Raw genomic sequence first — 19,778 nt, 5'->3', positions numbered from 1 at the left:
GATAAATCTAAATGTATTTAAGTAACATATGAATAATAATAGCTCCATGGTTTAGGTATCTGGGTGTGGAACCAGAGGTTGGGAGTTCAATTCCCTTTTGTGCCTCCTTGCCTGGGCCCAGACTCAATAATCAACATAATCTCTTCCCACTCTGCAGTTCTAAGATGATGATGATTACACTGGGGCAATTTCACCACTGCAGCAACAAATCTGGCAACAGACCCTGGGGGCATAACAAATGTGGTATGCATATGTCATGTTCCGCCTGTTCCTTGGTTATTTCGCCAAGCAAAGGGCACAAGATATGTGTCATGTGTCGCTGCCACCAGTTGATTAAATCAACATTGTTTATTATTACAGGTGATGAAGGTACAATCAAAGTCGTTAACTCTTAACAAATCATCCTACTTCATCCACTCTCGCCCTCTACTCCAAACTCCAAAATTCCAATTCTCCTTCTTCCCCCTCCTGCAGAGACTTTTATATCTGGTACCTCCCCCTCTCCGGCACTCTCATTGGTACATGCAGATAGCCCATTCATATTCATGACCTGGGCGGACGTCACAGCATGTAACATGTTGGCTGTCCCCTACTTTACATGAACACCTCCTTCATAATTGTTATAGTACCAGTTCTATGCACCTGTATACACATCCAGTGTTATACACCTGTATCAGAGCATATACCTTTTACAAGAGGTGACCTCAGGATTCTGCTATGCCATTGCTCCAGCAGAAAGGCAAGCTTTGAAGTAAATGAAATATGTTCAACTGAGATAAGAAAGCTTATTAGCATTGCCTTCTCATCCTTATGGCCAGCTTTGTTTGTAATGTAGAATTAAATGTCATTGAAAGTATTAGTATTTAAGTTAAGCAAAAGCAATTTAGCTGAAGCAGGGCTTTTCACTATATGCAGACTGGCCAGCTTCAATAGTCAATTTCATTCACACATCTAGTTCCTGATAGGCTACTGGTTCACAGGTGCCAGTGTCTAGGGATGTATGCTCAGATCCAGAAATATTCAGAATTCTTCCAAATATATCTGAATTTGAATTTGATTTTCCTGATATTGTAGCAATAATTTCTAATCAGAGTCCTGTTTACTGAAAGCCAAAGGCTTGTTTTCTGCTTGTTAGAGCAATGGTCCCCAACCTTTTCTGAACCACAGACCAGTGGGGGGGGGCAGGGTCCCCCCCCGTGCTTGTGGGAGGCACTTGCAGAGAGAAGGGGCACATTTGTGCTCATGCGTGGAGGGGAGGGATGCGCTTGTGAGCATGCATGGAGAGGGGCATGCTTGTGGAGGGGAGGGGCACCTGTGCATGCAGGTAGGGTGCGGGGGAAGTGGGGGGGGGAAGAGATCTTTCTCCATGGCCTCGTCCTACCATGGCCACAGACCAGCACAGGGCCAGAGACTGGGGGTTGAGGACCCCTCTGTTAGAAGATGAAGTGAAAGCGAAACCTATTTCTCAGACATCCTGAGACACTCTGACACCAAAGGTAGTGGGGGCAGAGAACTCACTGTCTCCTGATTGGGGTTGCCATGGGTTTCCTGAGGGGGGCTAGGGTGTGAGCAAAAACTGTAAATGAGTTCTGTCTGCACCAATGAAATCTAGCAGCAGTCACAGACACCAGAAGGTGTTTTTTTTCCAGATTGGTTCTTTCCAATTAAAAGGTGGGCATACCTGATTAAAAATCCCCCAAGCATATGCCTCTCTCCCTGTAAGGACACTGGTGAGAGGTAGAGGCATCAACACTGTACCTGTTTTCTCTGTGTCCTTTTCTGAACCCACAACTTAAACTTATATTCTCTTATCTCATTGTGTATTATTAACTTAATATAGTTTGGAATAAGGTTTAGGATTAGTAGATTCATAGATTAATATAAACCAACAGAGAAAATATATTAGGCTTAGGCCCCTTTGGAGTATACCAGCCAGGGGAATAAGGTTTTGTTATATATAAACAGCTATATTAATAGATTTACATCAATGTGTGCATGCGTGTGTTTTTCATTGGAAGAGTTTGTGTTCTGCTGTCAAAGAATCAAATACTGTTCTCCTTTGGGTCGAGTCTACAGGCAGTATGAAACATTAGTATGGTAGAATTAGCCATTGAGGAAGGCTGCAGGATTGCTGCCTGCAACCACTGCAGCAGCTTCTATGGTGACGGGTGGAAGGAGGAGAGGAAAAAGACAGTTTACGACAGCTATTATGAGCTCCATAAACAAAATCTATCATCCAGCTGCCTAGTTCATTAATAGAGCAGGAGGTGTGTGTGTGTGTGTGTGTGTGTGTGTGTGTGTGTGTGTGTGTGTGTGAAGTACAAGCATGCGCAAGGACATAGTGGAGAAACGTCCGGTCCTAGGTTGGACAGATACGAGTGACCTTCAGACATGTTCCAGTGATGTCTTTGTGCAATCCAGCCAGAAAAAGTGCCGAAAAAGATGGTGAAGGCACTTTTCTCCCAAAGACCCTATGTGCCAGAGAAAGGCAAGGACTCAGGCTGACACTGTCAGCTTGGGCAGCGACAGTGCTGCTGCTTTGTAGTTGGGAAAAATAATGCCTTCCATATCCATACCATGTTTACCCCCAGCCTCCATTCCTAGCAAATCTCTCCTGTGCATTGTGGTTGGTGGGCACTCTCCAATAGTAGCATGCTCAACCATCTGAAGACTTAGCACAGGGCATTACTGCTGGCAAATGAAATGGGTACTGTGGGGGCAAATGGCTTCCTTATTGTGAAGCAGAAGTCATCAGGGGGCAGAAGCTGGATCACCAGCAGAGGTAAGAAGGAAGGTAGATGGACAAATAGCAAGATGCGGGAAACAGCAAATGCCAGACCCAACATTTCAAGAATTTTCAGGCTACCCTGGAGGAGCTTGGAAGGGTGCTGGAAAAAGCCTTTTGCAAACATAAAAATGCCAAGATTACTCGACTCCAAGAGATGATACCCCTGGATGACCAGCCATTCTCTCTGGTAGAGAAAACTGCTTTCCATAGATTTGTGGGAGAATTCATACCCCATTGCCAAGTACCATCCCCAATGACCCTTAGCTGCAGAGTAGTGGCAGATTTATATTGGGGTGTCAGGCAGGTGGTACAGCAGCAGTGGATGGTGGATTCCATAGAGGGAGAACAGCATTTTTTCCAGCCTGAAGTACTGGCCCTGGCCAGCAAGCTAAAGGACCTGATCCACTGGAGTGATTTTAAATCAAACCGGTGTTTTTGGATTTTTAAAAAAATGCTTTTAAGGGAAAAAAGCTGTTTAGCTAATATAGATCATGACCGTTCAAAGCCCAGCTATGTCAGGGACTTTCAGTGTTACATGAACCACTCTTCTGTTTAGCTCACCAACTGAAAAATGAAATGAATAACATATCCTTAAACGGTTGTGAAGAAGAAAAGCAGAATATGATTGTGGAAATAGGTGAGCGGTATAAATTATCTCAGCATATACAAACTGAATATGAAATTCCCTTCATCCACCCAAAAAGCAATCTTAAGAGAATGAAGTGTTTCTCTGAAAAATCTAACCCACAAATCAGATACCAAACAACTGCATTTTAAATTAACATATTTTACTGTCTCAGTCACAGCAACCTCATACAGTAGGATACACATAAAAATATATTTACCATGTTATCACTTGCAATTTAACACTGTTGTACTATAGTTATTCCATGACATGTATGTACAGAGGACTTGTTTTTTGTTTTTAAAGCAATATAGTTAGTCCCTGCTAGGTTCACTGTATAAATTACGTGGCATCACAGTTTTTCTTCATTAGTGTCATGTGAGTTGCAATATGGAACCCAAACAAGCATGTACTAGACATTATACAGTATAGCAGCCAAATAAAAACAGGCATGATGCTTTAAGATTGAACAGAAACAGAACAAATCAAAAGACTTCTTAGAAAGAGTAAAATAGGTTTAAATTTGGCATTATATATACATTATATCTACAGGTACAGTAATATATACTGAATAAAAAATTCCATCTAAGATGTTCAGAAATCTCAGTCAATCATTGAAACAATGATTTCCACTAACCTTCTCGGTCAGCAAGGTAATACTTGTTCGCAAAAAAAAAAAAAATAGAAACTGAATGCAATATGCCAATGCAATAATCAAACTCCTCCTTTTCTTGACTATAGTTTCTTTCAATTTATTATGAAAAAAAATAGTTTGAAACTCTACAATTAATATTTGTTCATGATATTATTTCAATAAATTTACAGGCATCTATTAAATCCTGTTGTGCTCTGGCCCACCACTGCAACCCGCTTTTAGTGTGATCACCAGGCATTCATAAGCTTGTGGCTTAAAAGGTGAAAGGATTACAATTTTTATCTAATGTCTATATCCTTATAAATATACACTTATGTGATTGATTGTGATCTCCCACAAGGTTTGGAATGCAATGCTAAGGCATAATAATTTGATATAAAAGATGAATAATGAAGGGATACATACTCTGTTATCTTTTGGGGCTAAAAACAAATTCCGTATTTGGACTCTCTCCTGAAACTGAGAAAGTTTACTTCACAGGGAAAAGCAAACCCTGTATTTTTAATTGTCACCACTCAGCAATGTTATAGATGTGTAGTGGGGCACTTTATGGAACAAAAAAAATGGAGAAAAAGCATATGTGTGTGACCAAGTCTTCGTAGTCTTGTTGCAGCTAAAGTCATCACTCCTGAAAGGTCTTCACTGGTATTTAGAAGGGAAGGGGGATACTCTGTGCCTAACTGTAACTTACTCCAAAAGCAGAATTTAAAACCAGCAGGAAGCAATAAAGAGGCAAGTAAGTCTGAATGACACCTGTCTTTAACAGTTATCCTAAGCTGTGTGAGAAACACAGTAGAAAGGGGGAAAACACTTGGAAAAAATAACCCAAAGATTTCAGTTACATGATCTTACCCTTTTTTAAAAAATACACAACGTAATGAATATATTTATTAAAAAATAGACCGCTTCAAAATCACCTATTTACAGTAGAAAGAACAAGATCTGATACATGTGCAACAGTTGGCTCATCCAATCATTAGGGAAAACAGCACTGCAGGCATAAGGTAACACATACAGTTTCACTCCCTTAAAAATATTAGAACAGTAAAAAATAATAATAATCCAAGTAGGCTATATTGGAAACACAGGAAAATAACACTCCACTCAGAATTCAATTTTATATTTTTGAGACAAATCTGGGAATTAATGATAGGAACAAAGAGATAGGAGAATGAAACAGTGGTGATTTGGTGCACAGTGGTGATTTGGAGTTTTGGATACATATCTAATTTATTTCTTTTTCTTCTTTTTTTGAGAAAAATAAGTCATTGTTTTTAGCAAAAACAAGGTAACAGAACTATTGTGCAAGCTATCCAAAGATACAGTTTCACAATTCACTGAAAATAGTGTTCTTGGTTCCTTATGTTTTTAGTTACTGCTCTGTTATGTGGATGAGACGGTGACAGCAATGAAACACAGACATGTGGTATCTTTTGGAGAAGAAATGGAGCAGTTAAGAGTCACCTAAAAGAGGAGAAGCAGCAGCAACTATTATACAGACAACATTTGTAAAATCACATCATCAAGGACTGGCACACGTGTTACAATGTATTTGTCTAGTACTAGGGCATGTCTACTTTTTTCCTCCTAAGAGGCTAGTAGGATGATTCTTCTCACCAGGAACATCAGCAAGTTTGCGATTTTAGCCCTTTTGTCCCAAAATGCAGAATTTTCAAACAAGAAAAAAAAAGTATCTATCTGTAAACCAGGTGTGACAGCTGGTTTGATTTATAATTTAACTGGTTATTTGGCAGGAACCTGTGAAGCTCACTTTTTCGACAGCAGGGATCATAATAGTAAGCACTGAGACAAGTATCACAGGAAACCTTTGAACAGAAAGTGCATGTGTTTGTAGCTCCTGAACGATTGCAAAAGCCACAGCGTGAAGAGCTTGAAGGCTTAGATTTTGAACTGAACTGAGACGCTCGCTCTTGTGTCTGTAACATATATTGAGGTTTTTCTCTTACAGCAGATCCAGATGACATGCCTTCACTTGAAAGAGATTTCAGAGAATAGTTGCTCTGTTTTACTGCTGGATACTCCTGCCTGCAGATAAGCATGTTGTCACACTTTTGGCAAATGGAGGTGCCACAAGATAATCCACAGTTTTGGCACTTAAGGGAAGTGGTTTCTTTGGCTAGATGTGTACGTTTATAAGCTGGGTTGGCATCATTTCTTAGCAGCCATATATCGTGTTTTGTGGATTCCTGTCGTTTAAACATACTTCTAGAATCAGGATCAGTATACAAATCTAATTCATCTTGAGGTGAATAATAAGTGCCATATGGAATTCCTGTTCTTAATATGCCATTGGCATGGGCTGGAACTGGTAAATATTCATCAGAGCATCCATGTGAATTTGACATGGCAAGGAGAGATGGTGATGAACGAATTATTTCATCTTTCATGTCATCTTCTGTATCAACCAAAATGGGTTCTTTTCTGAGACTTAATGATGATATCAAGTGTGGCTTCTTATTGTCCAAGTAGTTATCATAAGTGTCCACTGACTTAGAAGGTTTGCTAACTTTGGGCTTGAAATAATCTTTACAGCCTCTCTCACTAGCAGATTTCTGAAGTACCATTCTTGACATGGAAGTGTTTAGATTTTCCTTGCATTCTGCACGACGTTTCAAGGCATCTGAACAGCCTCGGACATCATCATTGCTATTTTTTCTCTCCTTTACAATGTCAAGTTCCGAATAACCTTTGTCTTTTACTTGCAAATGAATCTCAATCAGCTGTTCACACTCTATTTTGGCCAAGAAAAGTTCAAATGATACCATCTTCACCTGGAGAGTGTCAACCAATTCTTTAAGTTTATACATAGTTCCTAGTTCTTGAACATATCCCATTGAGTTCAATATGTGCCTTATATCCTCATCAGATACTGTAGATTTCACATAATAAACAAAGGGTCCTGTGTAAGTCTGAAGATACAGAAGAGAAAGAAAGGAAATGTAAACATAACTCAGACACAGTTTTGAATCATCTTACATGGTACAAGGCAGAGATGGGAGTATTCATATACAACTACGAATATCCCCATATAGGTGGAAATAATGAGGGTCTGGCCCCATGGGGCTGGACTGTCCACTCACAATTTTGCCACTGTTGCTGGCTCTGCAGCAACTTCCTATCATGCTGTTCTCTGCAATGGATTAGCCACTCTCTGACCTAGGAGAGAGACTGGTCATCCCACCAGGACTGGTTAATCAACTGTGGACAACAGCGCAATAGGAAGGCACCGTGGAGGGGGTCACAGGAGGGGGCATACAGTATATAACAGCAAAGGGTTTTGGTCCAACACAAAATAATCCCACAAACCACTTGTGCTTCCTACACCAAACTGATTTCAATCAAACTATATTACCACAGTAAATTTCATCACCACTTGGTCTCTAATCGAGTTTCTACAATTCTGTATGCTTTGGTAGATACTAAACAGTGTTACTAGGTTTCAGCTCCAAAGAAAGACTCCAAAAAGTTTTGCAATTTTACTTTTTCCATTTTACACAAAGTACAATTTGTTTTTATCTACAAAGGAGTATCACAGACACTCTTGGAGGAAAACAAGCTTATGTTCAAGGGACACAAAGATGCCAAGAGTTTGTACATTTGAGAAATATAGAGAGAAGTGTAATTATCAGAATATAATGCATGCCTTATTAAAGTCTCAATCAGTGAAACTATAAAGGTGTATGATGGAAACTGCAGTAATGTTTCAGAGTCAACATACACGATTATTAGAATCTCAATCCATAACACATGTACTCACCAGAACTCTGGTTTGTTTAAAAGACTGGAAAATATTTTAAAATTCATACTGAGAAAGCAAGTTCTGATATAAGGGATGGAAAACAACATATACATCAGCTTATATTTGGGAGAGGAGGAAGTAGATTTTGAAAGACCAGCAGTCATTAGATTACATATACTTCACATTCTAGAAGGCCAACATTAAGATTGTAAGAATGGGATTGTGTGCACGGGATTTTTCGAGCTACACAGTAGCTGTCCTTTAGAGTTTTGTCTGTAAAAATATCACCCATTAACAAGCTATTAATGTTGAGAACTGAATTCAGTGTAGAATAAATGCCACATTTATTAAGAAACTTCAGGGATACCAAGCCACTTTCACTAAAAATCCAAATGTCATCTTTTTTGCTATTATTTACTTTAAAAGTAAACACACACACACATTATGGCATAACCATTTTTTGTATTTTATTGGTACATCTTAAAAGACAATATGTACCTTCAACAAATAACCTAGCCTTACTTTCATAAAATATTTTACTGGAGGTATTGCAGGCCAAGCCCAAACATTTGTTCAACTTACTTTTTCCTTCTCATTTTACATTTTAACTGGGGCCTTTATTTTCCTCCTTAGATTAGATATAATGTTAGAAAAATAAATGATTTTTTCCCCATTTGGAATAGGGAGGCTCTGTTAGGCGACTGCTAGAAAAATAATAACAAAAGTGTACAAAAGAAATTGATAAGGCTGAATACCAATATTGGGTTACAGTGACTAATGTTTAGGTTATATTTCAACTCAGTTCTGAAGATTTTTGGATGGTATCAAGTAATTTCTCAATCTCATATACAGAGATCTTGCAAGGAAAAAATGCTGTTCCAAGCCCCCAATGTTATGTCAGATTGAAACACAAAGAAAATCTCCCTTAAACTGAAATTTCAGAGGAAAGGTTAATTGTACCTCAAATTACCAAAACAGCTGATCGGAACTATATTTAGAAGCACTGCAGTGATACCCCAGCATAAATGCCAAAGAGGCACTGAAAATCCAGCTCTGATGTTCTAAGATGATGATGATGATGGAGGAATTAGTTCCGTTTCCTCAAAATTATGAACATTTTATATCGCTGTCAAGTGTGAAGGAGCTAAATACAGTGGTGCCTCGCATAACGATGTTAATTGGTTCCAGGAAAAAAAACGTTATGTGAAAACATCGTTATGTGAAGCACCATTTCCCATAGGAATGCATTGAAAACCGGTTAATCCGTTCCAATTGGAACGGATTATCCGGTTTTCTCTCTCCCCCCGCGGCTTGGATCTGACCCACGGCGGCTACCTCAGCCATGGCTGGACTCCCTAGAGTCCGGCCATGGCTGGGGTAGCCGCCGTGGCTTGGATCCAAGCCGTGGGGAGAGGGTGGGGGGATTGGGATGCCTTTCAGGCATCCCGGGCTTGGATCCCACCAACCGCCGGTTACCCTTTAAGCGGCGGGGACAGGCTGGGGGGTGGACCGGGGAGCTTGAAGCCTCCCCGTGCTGCTTACCCAGGCCGTTCCCGGACTTCCAGAAGTCCGGGAACGGCCGGGGTAGGCGGCGCGGAGAGGCTTCAAGCTCCCCGGTCCACACCCCAGCCTGTCCCCGATGCTTGAAGCCTCCCCGCGCCGCCTACCCAGGCTGTTCTCGGACACCTAGGTGTCCGAGAACGGGCTAGGTAGGCGGCGCAAGGAGGCTTTAAGCGGCGGGGACAGGCTGGGGGGTGAATCGGGAAGCTTGAAGCCTCTCCGCGCTGCTTACCCAGGCCGTTCCTGGACTTCCAGAAGTCCGGGAACGGCCGGGGTAGGCGGCGCGGAGAGGCTTCAAGCTCCCCGGTCCACCCCCCCAGCCTGTCCCCGATGCTTGAAGCCTCCCCGCGCCGCCTACCCAGGCTGTTCTTGGACACCTAGGTGTCTGAGAACGGGCTGGGTAGGCGGCGCGGGGAGGCTTCAAGCATCGGGGACAGGCTGGGGGGGGGGTGAATCGGGAAGCTTGAAGCCTCTCCGCGCCGCTTACCCAGGCCGTTCCCAGACTTCTGGAAGTCCGGGAACGGCCTGGGTAAGCAGCGCGGAGAGGCTTCAAGCTTCCCGATTCACCCCCCAGCCTGTCCCCGGAGCTCAGAAGGGAATTGTCGGCAGGGGACGGTGGCTTCGGGGTCCTTCCGAGGCCGCAGCCCACTGCCGACATTTTCCCCCAGCTGAGCAGCGGGGCTTCAAAGCTCCCGCCGCTCAGCTGGGGGAAAATGATGCCTATGGGGAAAAATCGCAAAGCGATTTTTCCCCATAGGCAAGATCGTTGTGCGGTCGCAAAAGCGATGGCAACAAAGCCATCGCTATGCGATTTTTTCGTTAAACGGGACACTCGTTAAGCGAGGCACCACTGTAATGTGATCTTTTCAAGGTTTTTCTAGGTATAAAGTACTCAGAAGTATTTTAATATTCCCCTTTTTGGGGGGTGCCATCGGATTCTGCAACTTGCCCAAGGCCATGAAGGCTGACTCTTCTCCCAAGAGGTACAGAATTCACAACCTCTGGCTCCCAGTCAGGTACCCAACTACATGTGCTTTTCAGCCAGCTCCTAAGAGGTCGACCAATTGAAAATTTTAAAATCAGCTTCTAGAAGTATTCCCTCTCTTTCATTGGAACAATTTTTATCTTGATGCAAAAGTACGCAACTCTTGTCTTGCCTTTCAAATGTTCTAAATCTCTGGAATCAATTTGAGTACTACACACTATACTAGAATTACCTAACCAAGCATTTTCCAGACCATGTTGGCTGGTGGAAATGGTTGGAGTTGTAATGCAACACATCCAGAAGGTACAATTTCAAGATCAGAATCTACAGATCACATGCACAATAAATATTTAAGTCATGAAAACACTGACATAATCGCACTACCTTACCTTTATATTTTTGAATTCCTTCTTCCAAGGGTAAAGGAAAAGATTTACCCCAACTGATTCCAACACACTAAATGCATTCTGAAGAGAACGCAAGCTTGAAGATTTCAAGAACCTAAGTGAATGTTCAGCAATCTCATAAAATTTAATCAGACGGAATCTATAAAAGGGATCAATCTTGGGAAAGCAGAGTAAGGCTGAAGCTGCCACTCGTAGATATTCATCACTAACTGGACGATGCTTCTTTTCAGAGATATCCAATTTAGATTCATGAAACTGTATATACTTCCTAAACACATCGTCTTTATATTTTGCATCCATCTGAAGTCGGATTCTTGCACGCTCAAGGGCGGCTACCTCATCTTTTTCATTGCTACTTTGAGGCACGCTGATCTTTAAGTAATGTAAAACAGCACTGAAGTCTTCTGAAAGAAAAGAGGACAAACATCACTCATTTGGACACTACACAAATTATCCCTAAAGTACTAATAATTATTATGAAAGCATCTGTACCTTGGAATGGGCCCTTCACACTTTTGCATCTGTCCAGCATAACTATGTCTAGTTTGTAGACTCACCCTTCATTTTGCTAAAAATAGTACATATTTAGCTGATTGTGGTTTCGATATGATTATCTAGAACTTGTCTTAATTAAATTGCCTGTTTGGTCCCACCTAATTTTTTTCAAAAATACTTATCTACAGTTCCACATACAGATAACCATGACCGGTAGGACAATGAGGGAAAGACAGAATAATATCCATAATTTTTACAGTTTTCAAAGTATTGCACATATAATATTCACATTTTCTTAGTAATCCTTCTGACATCTTCCAAAGTCAATCTAATCTTAAAGGTAAGAAAGTATGATGTAGATGGAAATAATGTAAACTTCTGGATTGCCCCATTAAAAGTGAGTGCATGATATATGACTGGGATGGGTAACAGTGGCCCTTCAGAAGGTTTTTGGACAAATTTCCATAATTTTTACCACTGGCAATGCTGAATAGAGTTGAGAGGACCTGCAGTCCAATAATAGCTGGAGGGTGATGATCCGTCTTAGCCTGGTACAAAGATTTATTAAAATATGTTTTAAGCATACAATACAGTGGTACCTCGACTTAAGAACTTAATCTGTATTGGGACTACTTTCTTAAGTCGAAACGTTCTTAAGTCAAAGCACCATTTCCCATAGGAATGCATTGAAAACCATTTAATCCATATCTGCTGTTTTCGTTCTTAAGTCGAGGCATTGTTCTTAAGTCGCAGCATTAGTTCCTATGGGTTAATCCATATCTACCACTAGGGGGTGATTTTTTTTATTTTTTTCTTCTTTTGACCTAAGGTGAACTTAGGTCAAAAAAAGGGCAGGAAAGGTTTCTTTTCTTTCTTTTTTTTTTTTTGGTTCTTAAGTTGAAGCTCTGTTCTCAAGTCGAAGCAACTTTTTGCGAACAGAGTCGTTCTTAAGTCAAATTGTTCTTATGTAGGGATGTTGTCAAGTCGAGGTACCACTGTACTTTATAAGTCTGGGTTGTTGCTTTACATGTCATCACTACTCTTGTTCATAACAAGATTAATTCAACACTTAACATTCAATAGATGCTTGAATTTTTTTTCCAGAAGCATACCCACAGGCCAGAATTTCAGAAGCAAATTTTACTTAGTCAGGCCCTTCTGCTTTCTTTGGTATCGGGCCTATCTCTTCTTTATATACAACTTAGTACAAACTAAATACATTGTTATCAGGGTAGCAATTTCTAAAAGCTTTGACTAATATTTAAGCACACAGACTCAGTATACAGTACATAGGTCGAAAGATTTGTCCAGCTTTATTACCAGTAGTATTCTATGAAGCCCTTCCCTTTTTAAGACTATCAAACATTGCCTTTTAATTGTTATTGTAGGTTTTTTCAGGCTGTTTGGCCATTTTCTGGATGTTTTTCTTCCTAACGTTTCGCCAGCCTCTGTGGCTAACTGGCAGGAAGAAAAACCTCCAGAAGAGGCCAAACAGCCTGAAAAACCTATAACCATTGGGTCCCAGCTGTGAAAGCCTTCGAGAATACAGTGCTTTCTAAGATAGTCTTAAATTATATATTACTTTAAAGATGATTTATCTATGTATGCCCAACAATGAAGCAAAACCCAAGTAAAACAGAAAATGAGAGACAAAAATGTGCAGAGTATTATGTCTTACTTTAATCATCTTAGTTGTTTTCAACACATAGCACAACTCGGTTTGCAAGTTTTTAACATTACAGGTGCCATCTGAGTAGTCTGACAGAAATATCTCATATCAAGAACAAACTGGCAGTAAGCTGGCAACACTGCCAAGCTATTTTGAAAAAGGCTGTAAGATGTTCCTAACTCCAGAAAAAGCATCTGCACACCCAAAATAAAACTACACTGAGCACAAACAAGCACTTTTTTCCAACAAGAGATTCTCTATATTAATCAGATGATGACTTTCTTGGCCCAGACCGTGACAGTATGATTGATATGCATACAAAAATTTTAATTATTAGCTTCAGTTCCAGTTGAGGAAGACCAGAGCTACAACAAGCATCTCCTAAGAAGTGGATGTTTAAAGACTTGGGGAACGTACGACTCTCCACCGATTACTGAAACTACAACACCCATCACCCCTAGGCACCACAGCCAATGGTAAGGAATGATGGGAGTCACAGTGCAAAGAACATATGGCAAGCCATACCTTCTCCACCCAACTGAAAACTCAGGCGTTCGATGTCTGTCTCTGTCAGTAAATGAAAGCCACATTCCCACCCACTCGCTTTATTATAATATTACAGTTAACTACACAAAAAGCAGACGCCACCGTTTGTTTGTTCTCAAACGGACCATCTGTCCTCAAGATCCTCAACCACTGAGAATGGCTCTGAGGGGAGGCAGGGGGAAAAGAAGAGAAAAGGCGGAAAATTCCCCCACTGCTTGTAATAGAAACCCCTCCTTCCCCACCTTCGCTCGGCTGAATCCGAACCCAAAAGGAGGGCTAGAGCCGAGCCCCAGGTGGGCCCCCCTGGAAGGAGCCACCCGAGGGATGCAGGCGAGAGCGAGGCACCTCTTTCCTCCTCCCTCCTCGCCGCCCAGAAGGGTCACCTGAGCTCCCCACCTCCCTTGACTCCAGCCATTCTGGTCCCCCACCTCCCTCCTCCCTGGCCTTCCCCACCGCCACTCACAGAGCCGTACCCACCGAGAAAGCTCGCCACAAGGAAGCGCGGGAACCGAGCGACAACGTCAGCTGCACTGGGGCTCCCCACCAAAACCCACAACCGTCGCCGCCACTAGCCACCCAGGAAGACGTTCGCAACCCGGAAGTGCAACCTCCTCCTCCACCACCACGGCTCCTTTCTCCCCGCCCCAAACAGGAAACCGGAAGTAAACGTGAACGCATTTCTCCGAGCCCTCCGTTCCCGCAACGGCTTGAGTGGGAAGCGCATGCGCATGAAGGAGGCCGGGAACTACGTCACTAGAGCTAATAATAGCTGTACACGTTTTGCGCATCTTCCAGTGCTTTACATCTCTTCTCTCCCTCCGTGGCTAAAATGGGAGCCTTTGTTGATACCGGGGGAGGGGGAGGGGAAGGAAGGACGGTACAGAGTCTTGTGGCACGGCGTGCTGTGGTCTGCCCGTTTGTCTTCTCGAGGCAGCCCACAAAAGCTTGTGCCAAACCAAACTTGGCCTTTGAAGTGGCACAAGACTCTTTGTGATTTAATTCTGTCCTCACCATGGTGACGCTAAAAATAACCTTCTAGGGAAAAGCTGTTCTCCAGACAATTTGAGTTCTGCTCAGGCGCCTCTTCTCCCTTAGACTGGCTCTCCATGCGTTCCAGTCATTGTACATTTTTGGAACAGGATTTCTGATTCCCTGTTCAGTCACAGTCGTTACCCACTTTTCCAATTCCATCTCCGCCTCCCCCCATCGTAGTTTTCACATTGGTTTCTTACTCATGAAACATAAGGGGTAGGGAGTTTAGTAGCTACTGAACTCCTTAGCTTTTGCATTTCATGAGTAAGAATGTAAGGAGGGGGAGGCGTAGAGAAGAGAAGGCTTTGAAGGAATCTGATAGACCAGTGATGGTGAACCTATGGCACGCATGCCACAGTTGGCACACAGCCCTCTCTGTTGGCACACGAGCTGTAAGTCGCCATAGAGAAATACTTACCCATCCTCCGATCCTGGATCTCAGCACTCCCCTCTGCTGATGCAGTGGCCCAGCGGAGGGGTGCAATGGTGACCATTACCGGTCTAGCCCAATGGGGGATTGGAGGATCAGTATTTATTTGTTAATGGGGGGGGGGGAGGAGAAGAGACAAGCATTTAACCCTTGCAGTACAGGAGCAGTTGTTTTTTGGGTTTTAATTGCAGTATTGTCACTTTGAAATAAATAAGTTGATTTTGTGTTGCAGTTTGGGCACTCAGGCTCAAAGGTTCACTAGGCGCTCAAAGGCAGCTACTGCCCTCAAGCAGCAGATTTTGCAGTACCAGTGTATTTTTGCCATCTATCCATGGCATGGATCCACATTAATTTTAATGTACGCTCATCTCCAATTCATTGCCCATCTCCATTTCCTCGGTTGTGGCACTGGCGTGAGAGGCTGGACTGGAAGCTTTTCGAAGTGGCATATTTTCTCCCCACTTGTACTCTGCAAGGAGCTGTCCATGAAGTGCTCATGGTGTTGATGATGAAGATGAGGCTTGCCAGGCCTCAGAGAATGAGCTGCTGTGCCAGGAAATGGCTGGGCTCCCCTGAATCTCCAGGCCAGGCAAACAAATGTGAGCAGCAGTGGTGGAAGGGAAGGGGTGAGTCTCGTTGTTACAGGGTGGCCATAGTATTTGGGTACCCAACTCAACCCTCTCCGAATGGCACCAGGGCTCACTGGATTCCTGTGTCTGTCCAACACGACACATAATATACTTGCTTAGGAGCTCAGACAGGGAACCCACAATGCCTAGCTCACTCCCTCACACATGGAGATATATTATGTTCCTAATTCCTGTGACATCACAAGGCCCCACACAATGACTTCACAAAGGCCCACCTCAGGCATTGGGCCCCAGATATAATGAGGGGATGGGGAAGATGATCCCGTGACAGCCCCTGACAAACAAGACAACACTTCAAAATCATTCCGGAAAATTCTTTTATTGGTTTTGGAAAAGAGGCTAAATGGGTATCCTCAGCGGAGACAACGGCCTGGTTCAGCTCCAGCAAGATGCCTGCCTTCTGGTCCCTCGCATCCCTCTGGGGAAGAGGAAGCTTCGGGCCCTGCAAGAGAAAGAGAGAGAAAAACAACTAAGGGGCGAGCTTGTCCACTGCCGTCAACTGGCTTCAACCCAGGCGTATCCACCAACCAATGTTCTGGAAACTTCATCCCAAAGTTCCGCCTGCCAACATCCAATGGCTTCCACAAGGAATATCCCACCCGTTCATCTCTTCCACTCCGCTTCTGAAGCCAGCCTCTGCCAGCTCCCAAATGCTTGGGTCACACACACGCCCTGGTGGCATCCCCACGGACCACCAACCAGCCCATTCACACACACATTCTCTCTCTCTCTCTCTCTCTCTCTCTCTCTCACACACACACACACACACACACACACACACACACACACACAAAGACCAGCCGCCGCCACCCTGACACATACCTTCACTTCACCATTCACACACACGCCTAGGCTTCCATCCACTGATATCCACCAAGCTTCTGCCAGCTGGTTTCAGGAGGCTTAATGTCACCCAGCTTCATCTACCAACCTCTGTTGGCCTCCGCCTTGCGGCCTCAGCCAGCTTCCGCAGAGAGATTCCACCAGCTTCTGTCTGCCAACATCCACCAACTTCCCCTCAGTCCATCGCCGACATCAGTCAGCTTCAAGCCACAGATCTCTGCCAGCCTCGAGCTGTTAACTCGCAAGCCCACTTAGCAAGTTCACCTACTTTCGTGAGAGAACTTGCCTTGGGCAGAAGGGCTGGGTCCTCTGCAGCCGCTGCCGCTCTCTCTGCTGGACTGCCCTCTGGCCACTGGCCTCCCTTCTGGTTTCCTGCCCTGCCCAGCAAGCCCCTTTTATTTGCCATCAGAGAGATGGGGCTCTGTGAGGTCACAAAGACCCAGTAGAGTGGGGCTGTGTTCCCAAGGCAGCAGCAGCACCCTTGGGATTGGCTGAATCCTGAAGATGATGTCAACAGTCCCTCTGAGCATGTGATTCACCCACAAAAGCTTACATTTTGCATGATTTTTTTTAAATTTGTGGCCTATTAATGTACCCCCTGTCATCAATTCCTGATTGTTAAATCTCCCCACATCCTTCATCAGCTTAGCCACTGACCTGCTAGCATGCACTGCTTCCTCCCTCCCCATTGCACAATCTTCCAGTCTGGGCAGGAGCCTGGATCACCCTTCCCCTCCAGCAGCTGGCAATTCAAGATAAAGAGGTGGGGCAGGGATTGCTGCAGTGCTGCCTTTGAGTGCTCAGCTGCTGGAGGAGGCAGAGACGGGAAGTTCAGACTCTTGCCCAGACTGGAAGATAATGCAATGGGAAGAGAAAGATCAGCACTTGCTGGCAGGTCAGTGGGTGAGCCGGTGAGTGGGAGAGGGAAGATGTGGCACCTGTGCTGCCACACAGACAGATTCTGATGAAGGGACACAAAGTGCTTCATGCCCATCTCTACTTAACACTTGAGCAGGCTTATAAAGAAAGATGTGGTCTTTGAGATAACTTGGGGCTTTAATAAGTTAGAACCAGTACTTCAAATTGTGCCCGGAAATGGATTGGCTACCAGTGGAGCTGCTGCAACACGGGGGCATTATGTGGTAACTGTGACTGGCCCAAGTTAGCGATCTGGCTGCTGTGTATTGGATCCACTGACGTTTCCTGACACTTTTCAGAGGCAAATGTAGAGTGCATTACAGAAATCCATCCGGGATGTAACTAAGGCATGTGTCACCACAGCCAGATCTAATCTTTCCAGGAACAGCCACAGCTGGCATATTAGTTTTAATTGTGGAAATGCATTCCTGGCCACAGCTGAAACCATCCAGACTCAGAGACAAATCCAGAGGCACTCAGAAGCTTTGCACCTGAGTTTTCAGGGGGAATGTAACCACATCCAGCACTGGCTGCATCCCTGTTCCTTGAACTGTCTTTTGACTGACCAGGAGCACCTTTGTCTTGTCTGGATTTGATTTTGGTGTTCTCACCCTCATCCAGTCCATTACTGACATCAGACACTGATCTAGAGCCGAAACAGCTTCCTCAGATTTAGATGGCAAGGAGAGATAGTTTGTGTCTTCCGCAAGCTTCCAGAACACGAGACAATTTGTCTGAGTGGTTTCATGCAGACGATTAAACAGAACCCTGAGAGACCCTACAGGCCAGTGGCCAGGGTATCAAACAGGAGTCCCCCAGCACCACCTTCTGAATTCTCTCCTCCAGGAAGGACTGGAGCCACTGTAAAGCAGTGCCTCCAAGTCCCGTCGCAAACAGACAGGCCATGAGGCACCATGGTCGATGATAGTGAAAGCCACTGAGAGGTCCAGCAGAACCAACAGAGACACTCTTCCCTTGTCCATTTCCCAGTGTGTATCATCCACCAAGGCAACCACAGCGGTCTCTGTCCCGTAACCAGGCCTGAAGCCAGATTGATGGCTGTGGTGTTTGCCCTTGTGGCCCCTGTTTGTCTTTCCCTCACAAAAGCTCACTTCATGTTTTCCTCTCGCTGCCACCAGTGGATTACCTCAATCCACAATATAAATGATGTTTGTCTGAACACTAGACTTGTGAACAGAAACAGAACTTATTTATTGAAGTGAAGCAGATTGAATAATAACAGAAGTTTCTCAGATAGACAAGCAAATCATCAACAGTTCTCTCAGTACATATTTCTTTTCTCTTGCTATGTCATTACCACCTTCTCTACCAATTTTCTTAACCAGCTTTAGCTCTCTCAGTATCTGTTCCCTCTCTCTCTGACTAACCAGCCCTATCTTTGACGACTCCTTCTCCCGCCAAACCTCATGTAGCTGTTGACTTCACCTCTCCAGTCCTCTCATAGGTTCATGCAAATCAGCTCATTAATATGAATAGCATGAGTGACATGGGCGAACATCACATTGGCACATAACAGCCACCAATTGGTTGTCCACATTGTATGTCCAGATATATGACAGATGGCTAACAGAATGCAGGAACCACTTGCACAATTTACCTTATATGCACACTATTTCACAATAGAATTTGGTCAATGTGTAGTATATCAAATACTAAGTGAATGTACTGTGGCACCCTGAAGACCAACAGATTTATTTCAGTTTGAAATTTGATGGATTGTAATCCAGTTCCTCAAACACATGAAATAAAATATTTAGCCACAGATTTATATACAAGTATACATTGTGGAGGTGGAGCCTGTGAAGATGGATACAGGCATAGAAAACGGGATTTCTTAGTGACAGTAGCATTAATACCAGTAATGTGCTTTGGGAGTGCAAATTACATAAACATTCTGACATACTGTAGTTAGAATACTTAACCATCTGGCACAGGCTATATCTGAGATGCAAAAATGTCAAGGCAGAAAAGTCACTTGTATTTTTCTGAATGAACTTCAGATTCTGTAGCAATATTTCATAACCTAATCTATGCACAAGACTATAAAGTAATCTGGATAATGGGCTAAGCATCCTTGTTCTTTATTCAAGCCTTTAACCACACTCTAGAATTTAAAGATTAAATGTACCTTTCTGGCTTAAAAACATATTGAAGATGTTTTTAAAATGCATGCTGGACTAACACAGCTATCTATTGGATAACTGTTATTAAGTGACAAGGGGGAGGGTCATGACCTAAAAGAGGGTTTTGCTTTTTTTTCTTTTCAGGGGAGGGAATGTATGGCTCTTCAGATGTTGGACTGCAGTTGCCATCATCCCTCGCCATTGGCTGTGTCGTCGAGACCTATGGGAGTTTCATTGGAATGTTAGAAGTTACAGTTGATCTAACAGAATA

General features: G+C 43.4%; 2 protein-coding genes across 4 annotated transcripts in view; one reads left to right on the top strand and one right to left on the bottom strand.

Moving 5' to 3' along the window:
* Positions 1-5,730, top strand: part of LOC144588982 (uncharacterized) — a 69,039-nt gene extending 63,309 nt beyond the window's left edge. For both annotated transcript variants that reach the window (XM_078392639.1, XM_078392638.1), the window contains one exon: positions 5,441-5,730. In XM_078392639.1, coding sequence (XP_078248765.1) covers positions 5,441-5,463 — 23 coding nt within the window. In that variant the 3' untranslated portion in view covers positions 5,464-5,730. The remainder of the gene's footprint in view (positions 1-5,440) is intronic.
* On the bottom strand, positions 3,560-16,198 carry SPATA2 (spermatogenesis associated 2). 2 transcript variants are annotated; one of them, XM_020779492.3, is made up of 3 exons: positions 13,968-16,198; positions 10,763-11,184; positions 3,560-6,998 (listed from the first exon to the last, which is right to left on the bottom strand). In XM_020779492.3, exons 2-3 carry the CDS (start codon positions 11,078-11,080, stop codon positions 5,763-5,765), a joined length of 1,554 nt encoding a protein of 517 aa, XP_020635151.2. In that variant the 5' UTR covers positions 11,081-11,184; positions 13,968-16,198; the 3' UTR covers positions 3,560-5,762. The 2 variants fall into 2 exon arrangements, with proteins under 2 accessions (XP_020635151.2, XP_020635152.2); XM_020779493.3 differs by having other exon boundaries at positions 10,763-11,181.
* Between the last annotated feature and the right edge of the window lie 3,580 nt (positions 16,199-19,778).

The sequence above is a fragment of the Pogona vitticeps genome, chromosome 4 (assembly GCF_051106095.1).
Source record: "Pogona vitticeps strain Pit_001003342236 chromosome 4, PviZW2.1, whole genome shotgun sequence".
Lineage (NCBI taxonomy): Eukaryota > Metazoa > Chordata > Lepidosauria > Squamata > Agamidae > Pogona > Pogona vitticeps.
Note: the sequence above shows the minus strand (reverse complement) of the source record. Positions and strands in the feature narration are given on the sequence as shown.

Bases quoted from the DNA above. Each gene is read 5' to 3' on its own strand.
- SPATA2 (XM_020779492.3), bottom strand. From the start codon at position 11,080: ATGGATGCAAAATATAAAGACGATGTGTTTAGGAAGTATATACAGTTT. The intron at 6,999-10,762 runs GTAAGGTAGTGC...CTGTATCTTCAG, and splicing joins AGGAATTCAAAAATATAAAG to ACTTACACAGGACCCTTTGT.